At 36.2% G+C, this 9,028-nt stretch overlaps 1 protein-coding gene across 1 annotated transcript in view; it reads left to right on the top strand.

Moving 5' to 3' along the window:
• SLC9C1 (solute carrier family 9 member C1) overlaps positions 1–9,028 on the top strand; it is an 83,053-nt gene that overhangs the window by 48,097 nt on the left and 25,928 nt on the right. Inside the window, exons 15-17 of the mRNA XM_029940696.1 lie at positions 3,737–3,932; positions 5,378–5,563; positions 7,419–7,568. Of these exons, the coding sequence (XP_029796556.1) occupies positions 3,737–3,932; positions 5,378–5,563; positions 7,419–7,568 (532 nt within the window). The remainder of the gene's footprint in view (positions 1–3,736; positions 3,933–5,377; positions 5,564–7,418; positions 7,569–9,028) is intronic.

Below are 9,028 nucleotides of genomic sequence, written 5' to 3'. Positions count from 1 at the left end.
CCAGCTTGAACCCCCTCTCTCTGTCTCTGAAAAGTAAATTGAAAAAAAATCTGTATACCATATGTTTGCACTCATAGGTCTAACAGGAGAAACCTAATAGAGGACCATAGGGAGGGGAAGGGGGAAAGAGAATTGGGGGGAGAGAGGGACACAAATCATGAGAGACTATTGAATACTGAAAAGAACCTAGGGATGAAGGAGGAGGGGGAGGAAGGGGGTGATGGTCATGGAAGAGGGCACTTGTGGGGAGAACCACGGGGTGTTATATAGAAACCAATTTGACAATAAACTATTGTAAAAAAAGAAAGAAAAGAAAAAATCTGTAGTAAACAAATAGTATGGTATTGGCATAAAAACAGACATATAGATCAATGGGACAGAATAGAGGGCCCAGAAATAAACCCGTGAAGATATAGTCAATTAATTTGTGACAAGGAGTCAATGATATACAATAAGGAAATGATAGTGTTTTCAGTAAATGACACTGGGAAAACTGGGCAGCCACATGCAAAATAATGAAACTAGACCTCTATTAGATACCATACACAGAAATAATCTTGAAATGGAGTAAAATCTTGAATGTAACACACAAAACCATAAAACTCTCAGAGGAAAACATGGGAGATAAACTCCATGATAGCAGTCTTGGCAATGACTTTTTGGATTTGGCACCAAAAACAAAGTCAACAAAAGCAAAAATAAACAAGTCATACTACATCAACTAAAATGTTTCTGCATATTGTCTCCTGGGTGGCTCAGTTGGTTAAGTGTCCGACTCTTGATTTTGGCTCAGGCCACAATCTCACAGTCAGGGGATAGGGCCCTCCTCATCTGGCTCTGCTCTGGGCATGGAGTCTGCTTGAGATTCTCTCTCTCTCCCTCTCCCTCTGCCCCTCTCTCACTCACATGTGTGCACATACTTGCTCTCTCTCTCTCTCTCTCTCAAAAATAAAGAGGGGCACCTGGGTAGCTCAGTCAGTTGAGCATCCAACTTCAGTTCAGGTCATGATCTCGTGGCTCTGGATTTGAGCCCCATGCCGGGCACTGTGCTGACAGCTTAGAGCCTGGAACCTGCTTCAGATTCTGTCTCTCTTTCTTTATCCGTCCCCTGCTCACAGTCTGTCTCTTTTTCCTTCAAAAATAAATAAACATTTAAAAGTATTTTTAATTAAAATGAAGAAATAAAGCAAGTGGTCTTAAAATAAATAAAAAATAAAAAGTATCTGCACAGAAAAAAAACAACAAAATGAAAAGCTATGAAGTGGGAGAAAATATTTGCAAATCATATATCTGATAAGGGGTTAGTATACGACATGTGTAAAGAACTCACACAATTCAATAACAACAACAACAACACAACAACACCCTGTTAAAAATGGTCAGAGGAATCAAATAGATACTTTTCTAAAGAAGACATACAAATGGCCAAAAAAATATATGAAAATGTGCTTAATATCACTAATCATCAGGGGAATGCAAATCAAAATGCAGTGAAATATCACATTTCATTTTTGATGTTAGAATGCCTATCATCAAAAAGACAAGAGATAGTACATGTTTGCAAGGATATGGAAGAAAGGGAACCCTTGTGCACTGATGGTAGGTATGTAAATTGGTACAGCCACTATGGAAAGCAGTTTGGAGGTTCCTCAAAATAATCAAAATAGAACTATATGATCTAGCAATCCCATGAAAATTCCTTTCACATCCATGGGAAATGAAAACAAGATACCAAAGAGATCTGCACACCCATGTTCAATGCAACATTATTTACAGTAGCTATAATATGAAAATAACCTAATTGCCCATCAATGTATGATTGAATAAAGAATATTTTTTGCCATGAGAAAAAAGGAAATCCTTCCCTTCGCAACAATACGGATGGACATTGAGGGCATTATTCTAAGTGAAAATAAGCCAGAGAAAGACACATACTGCATGACATCACTAACCTATTGAATATAAAAAAGAAGAAAAAATCAACTCATAGAAATAGAGAATAGTGAAGTGGTTACCTGGTTACCCACTGAGGGTTTGGGAAATAAAGACCGGATGTAAAAAGTTACAAACTTTCAGCTAGAAGCTGTCAGGTCTGAGAATCTGATATAAGACACGGTGACTCTAGCTGAAAACCCTGCACAGTATACTTGAAATTTGTTAAAATTTTGGATGAATGGTCGGTCTCATACCCCACAAAAAGTAATCAATCATGTGACGTGATGGATGTGTTAATTAATTAGTGTGGGGACTCTGTTCACAATGTATACATTAAATCACCACAATGTACACTTTAAATATCTACAAGTCTATGTTAATTATACCTCACTACAGCTGAAATTTTTAAAAAGGTAAAAATAGCATTCTGGAGATAGAACTGAGATGGGCAGAATTTGACAAGGCTTAGCTTATATTCTGATTTCTCTTCAAATCATATAAATAGTTCACCTTTTAACAAGGCTTCATGCTACGCCTCCTCCCTCACACAGTCACTGCCAGAGGCCTTAGGAATATGGAGGCAGGATCATAATTTATTCCTAAATTCATCTTCAGGGTCCCAAACAGTAAAAGTTTCAGGTCCCGAGTAATACAGATCTACCTCTGAGAATGGGGAAGGGATCCATTACTTACCTAATCTTAAATCAGCAGCTGATTAATCATGTCACTTGAGTTTTAACAATAATCATTATTATATTACTTGAAAAATGAAAAAAATAAAATATGTAAGTAAATCTTTTTGTCCACAGTTCCACTGCCTGGCACATAAACTATTTTTCAATGGATATACATGAATTTACATTTTTGGGTAAAGTGTGGGTGTATACTATTCCACTACCACACATCCTGGGATCTTTTTCCAGATGTTATGCTTTGACAAAGAAAGATGCTCATGACACATCGTTAAGAGAAAAGAAAAAAATTACAGAACAATAAGTATAATTTCTTTTGTGTTTATAGATAATGATTACATAAGCAAAAAGGTTAGAATAGTTTTCAAACTATTAATCATAGTCATCTCTGGAAGGTGGCAGGGATTCCCTTTGTTTTAAGATTTTTTTTAATGTTCATTTATTTGTTTGTTTGTTTTTAATGTTTGTTTCTTTTTGAAAAATAGAGTCAGAGTGTGAGTGGGGAAGGGGCAGAGAGAGAGGGAGACACATTTAACCGAAGTCAGTTGCTTAGTGACTGAGCCACCCAGGTGCCCTTGTTTTATTATTTTTTTAAATACTTCCAGTTTGCGTTATAGCCATTTATGACCAAAAGTATTTCTGTTAAAAGTAAAAGTGGGGGGTGTCTGGGTGGCTCAGTTGGTTGAGTGTCCAATTTTGGCTCAGGTCATTATCTCGTGGTCATGAGTTTGAGAAGCACGTGGGGCTCTGTGCTGACAGCTCAGAGCCTGGAGCCTGCTTCGGATTCTGTCTCCCTCTCTCTCTACCCTGCCCCCGCTCACACTCTGTTCTGTCTCTCAAAAATAAATAAATGCTAAAAAAAAAAAGTAAAGGTGGATGAGAGTTGAGGAAGGTGGGGGAAAAAGAAAGGAAACCAGCCCCAAGACATTTAGCAGAGGAGGACACGAAAAGGACAGTATCTGAAGTGGGATGCCAGAAAGTGCTCGGTAGTGACTGCTCCTGCCCAGAACGAAGCTGAGTTCTGTGCTATAAATGATTTGAACAAACCTGAGCATATAATGAAAATAATTCAGTACAATTATTTTATCAGATAAAACTTTTTTTTTCAGATATTGCTTTTTTCAGGCATGCCATAAAATCGTATTTACTAATGAATTTGAGTATGCTGGATATCTTGTGGTATTAATGAATATGTTTCCAATTACAATCTCTTGGATAACTGAATTAAATGATATCTATGAGCATGAATTAAAATATTCTAACTACCTTTTTCTTACATTTTATGTCACAGAGGATCTACTTAAGGTAATCCAAAAGTGTGTGTGTGTGTGTGTGTGTGTGTGAACATGCTATATGTCTCAGAGATTCCCTAATTTCATTTTCCAACATTAACTACATACAATTTTCTAAAGGAGTATATGAAATTCTCACTTCTCAAACAAATAAACTTTAATTTTTAAAGGTAAATTTTGGGGCACCTGAGTGGTTCAGTTGGTTTAGTGTCCAACTTTGGCTCAATCACAATCTCACGGTGCATGGGTTTGAGCCCCACAGCTCAAAGCCTGGAGCCTGCTTCAGATTCTGTGTCTCCCTCTTTCTCTGCCCCTCCCCCACTGGTGCTCTGTCTCTCAAAAATAAATAAAACATTCAAGGTAAGTAAATTTTAAAGGCAACTCAATAGAAACATCCATACTTTAAAAATTGATTTTGTATTTGCAAAAACAAATTTTAAAATGATGTGTGTTAACGGGAGTTTCAAAGGTGTTGATAGTGTTCTTAAACTTAGCAGGATAGTAGTGTTCATTTTATTTTTTTAATATTAGATAGATAAACAGATCGATAGGTAGAGTGATAGATATCCTTGTAAACTTGAAAACCATTTCATTATTTGATTTTTAAATCTAATATAAAGATAGTTATAAAATGAGGAAATGAACCCTCACAAACTGATAACAGTATTGTGTTATATGAATCGAAAAGTAGAGATTGTCTTTGTGAGTACATAGCATGATGGACAAAAGTGAGGGGAAACTTAGAAGCAACACCAGGATGCCTGCACAGAACCTCACTCCCAGTGACTGGAGCTTAGGGATGAGTGGGTAAGCATGCAGATTGGAGAGGTGTTAGATTGGTGTGAAGGATATGGAATATGAGACAGGAGATGTGGACATAAAGAATAAAGAGCTTCACACATCATGCTTTCTCTTTCACTTCACTGGCACCAACTGCCATTTATAGTCTAATAACTTCCCAATTAATTCATGTTCCCAGCTCAGGTTTTATCAAGAACCTCAGATCACATAGACAACTGATGACTCGATCTCTCCAACAAAATACTGTACATCTCAAATGGCATATTCTTAACAAATTTATCTTCTGTAAGCCTACTTCTTCCTCAAAATTCCACTGAAAATCCCATTTCCCAGGCTTGAATTCACAGTCATTTTTAATACTTCCCAATCGTTTAGCTATCATAGATTTTCCATAAAAGTTTTCTGAAATAAAGAAGGAATGAGTGAATGAACTGTCATAAAATAGTAGGGAATCTTTAATACTTTCTCCCTTGGAATGGATGCTTCCATATTTCAACCATTTTAATTTCAAGTTAATATAATTACTTACTAGTATTTCAGACAAGTAGTCTTAAGGTAGATCAGAGAAAAAACCTAACTAGTGAGGTTTCAGTTATTCTAGAAAATGTTGCAGTAAAACAAAAACAAACGAGATAATGTTTCTTTTTTAATCAACAGATGGCTGCAATGAGGAGGGAATATTTTTTACATGCCTGGCATCTATTTGATTTGACAATTACACTAGTTGGCATCATAGATGTCATTCTTATTGAGACAAATGACATTACTTATATTTTTTATTTTATTCAAGCTGTAGTCTTTTTTAAGATTGTTCAATTTCTTCGCATACTACGTATCCTAAAGGTAAAGAACTATTAGATCATTCATTTTCAAATTCTAATGACTGCTTCATGAAATATGGACCAAAGCTTACTAGTTTTACAGCTTCCACTTTATATTGAAATGTTTTATTTCAAATGTGATATCCCTTTCACAAATTAAATTTTATAACAGTGTTTTAGAAATATCCAAATTATATTTGTAGTTTGCTTAGCCTATGAAAGTATAGAAATGCTCACCACAGTTTTTTCTTGAATATAGAGTACATGAAAAGTTTCATATTAATGTAAATATAAATTATCCCCAAAATTGTGTATATTTTATAGATACCGGGTATAGATACCTGGTATAAATCAACAAAACAACCATGCAAACCATTCACAGTGACAAAGCAAAGAGTATAAATTCATGCACATCAAGAAATCAAAAAATAGACATTTCATGGTATATAAATTTGTAGTAATATAAAAATCACAGCATCAAAATGATCTTTGGTTATCTAATACATCTTTCTACAACAAGTGTGATATTTTCTACACAATTATTTCAATGACATGAAACTCATTCATCACAAAGCATATGAAGTGTATATTTGGATACAGATATACTCTCCCTGTCTCTCACTGCCTCTCTCTCTCTTCATACACAAAGATGATACATACACATACAAGCACTGTGAGAGATACAAAGCTAAGTAAGACATAGTTAATCTAGAAATAAAACTAAGGTCAGAATCTTTAAATTTACAGTTTTCTTATATATGCTTAAAAATAACTTTGCTACCAAGAGAAATAAATCAACTAGGTCTAAAAATATGCAACTAGTAGCTTTTCCCATTTTCATATTAAATGAGACTGTAAATAATGCTAGTGTGCTATTTGACCTGAGGAAGGCAAGTAAAGTGTATTCAGTGACTGCTTAATTCTTTCTGACAGGAGATTATGCAGAGTCTACCAAATATCTGAAATGAAAAAACTGGTAAACAACCTAAGAAAAGTTTGAATATATATTCAGGAAACTCTGAACCTTTATCTCATGTCAGATGGTAGTCCTTAGAACATGAAGACAAATGAGCCATACTCTCTACCCCCAGAGAGCTCATTGTAGAAGGGAAATGACATGTCATCTAGATGTTCCAAAGGTATATTGTAGGATAAGTGCAAAACAGAGTATGTATAGAATACTGATGAGATTAAAAAAAAAAAGACTTCCTTTAGTAGGTAATACTTGTGATACTTGAACTGAATCTTGAAGGATGAGCATAAATTAGCTCTTCAAGGATTAATGGCAGATAGTTGGAGGGCAGATGATGGAGTTTATGGAGTATAGACAGGAAAACATAACTAGCTGACTCTACAGAAGTCAGGGGACTGCTCAGTGGTAAGAGATGATCTGTAAACATAAGCCCTCATCAAAGAAACAATGAGAAGTTAATGGTGGGGTCACACAAGAAGCGTAATAGGTGTGGGTTCTAACCCCTGAATAACCTTCTAGTAAGAAGGTTAGTAGGAGGTTTTGCAGGTAAAAGTAGCAGTACTTTAAATAGACATTTTTTTACTTAAGCCCAGAAGACTAATTGCATTGTTTTCCAAAAAATGTAAATCAGTTGAAAACAACATCCAGTTCTCTCTAAGGGACACAAGTAAAGAGTAAAGTCATCGCTTCATGTAGGCACCCAACATTATTAGTTACAAGGAAATAGCCATAGTCATGAAGTTATAAAGCTATCATGAATAAAATAACTAAGAACCTAGACAGGTTACTATAGTTACCATTGAAAGAATGTTATTTCTTATCATCTACTTTAGGTAAACCAATCAACATATAATAAACTACATGTATACAATTTATATTAAATAGTAGCTCTGGTTTTTTTCAGCTCATAACCCCCAAGTTGCTGCAAATAATAGATAAAAAGATGAGTCATCAGCAGTCCTTTAATTACGCTATGCTAAAAGGCTATGTCCAAGGTGAAGCAGATATAATGATTATCATCGATCAAATTGCAAGTTCTAAGCAAGTTAAACAGGTGAGAAGAACTTTAAATGCTAAGGAGAGGGTGTACTCCTCCAATCCCTCAGCTGCCCCCTCCCATTATGTTCTCTGTCTACATATGTAGATGTAGTCCTTGACTCCTGATTTCCTAAGTAATTCCTGTAAAAACTTAAACTGGTCTACATTTGTATTCCTCAAATGCCTGCTTCCTGAAATGTCTGTGCCACAGTAGCAAGTTATGAGGCTTTTGCAAGCCAGCTTTTGGTTCATGTGGAAGCTCTTGTGAAACCTGAGTGCAGTGGGCAGCTCCCTCCTGATCCAAGTTGCAGGAGCTTTCCGCTCCAGATGTGCTCAGTGGGAAATACTGGAGGATGAGACATGACGGCACGTGTTGGGCAGCCAACGCTTCCTCATTGTTCCCAAAGGCTCCTCGTCCGTCACTGTGCCTAATTTTCCCACAGTGAACAGTAATAGAAGCAAAGAATAGGGATCTGGAAACTGGGAAAAGTAATAACTCATCTAGAAGAAAACCTTGTCTAATTCTTTCATTACACAGTTTGGGGGGGGGGGAAGCCAAGAGATGTTGAATGATTATGCTCAAAGTCACATAGCTAGTAAACAGCAAAGAGAATTCGAGGGCCTAATTTCTAGACTTTCTTTTTTTTCTCTTCTTTTTTCTTTCTTTTTGTCTTCTTTCTTTTATCTTTTTTTCTTTTCTTTTCTTTTTAGTGAGCCCTACACCCAATGTGTGCCTCAAACTCGCAACTCCAAGATCAGCAATTGCATGCACTACCAACTGAGCTGGCAGACATCCCTTCAATTTTGTTTTTTACTTGTTTGACTGAGGCAAATTAACACTGTGTTCTCACAAGTTTGTCAACTGTGTGAAGCATTTACCTTTCAAGGCAATTTGAAACATCTAAATTTTGTGTAATGTCCCCAAATTTCTGTAGTGGAGAAAATTGAACATATGATATGTAGTAAAACACAAAGGTATCTTTTTTTTCTTTACCACCTGGAACTATAGTACTGTTTTCCTGGGGGTGCCTGCATGGCTCAGTCGGTTGAACGTCCAACTCTTGGTTTCGGTTCAGGTCATGATCTCATAGTTCATGGGTTTGAGCCCCACATCAGACACTGAGATGACAGTGTAGAGCTTGCTTGGGATTCTCTCTCTCCATCACTCTCTGACCCTCTCCCACTCAAGTTGTCTTTGTCTCTCTCAAAATAAATACATAAACTTAAAAAAAACTGTTTTCCTGAATTTTGTTACCTTTTCTAACCTGGAGAAAGGATATTTAGACGTAGAATTTGAGAATACGCAGTAGGAAATATAAAAGGACCTGAATCTCTAATATGTTGCCCAGTTTTAGTCCCTATTTCTGCTCTCACACAGCTTGGCCAAACCTTTTCCATCACTTAAGATTGAAAGCTTCCCCTGTATCCCCAATTTGGAGGTTTTAGTAACATTGAAAAGGAACATATCTACTATGC

This window comes from Suricata suricatta, chromosome 5, assembly GCF_006229205.1.
Source record: "Suricata suricatta isolate VVHF042 chromosome 5, meerkat_22Aug2017_6uvM2_HiC, whole genome shotgun sequence".
In the NCBI taxonomy this organism is placed as follows: domain Eukaryota; kingdom Metazoa; phylum Chordata; class Mammalia; order Carnivora; family Herpestidae; genus Suricata; species Suricata suricatta.
The sequence above is the reverse complement of the archived record's forward strand: the minus strand, read 5'-3'. Positions and strand labels throughout refer to the sequence as shown.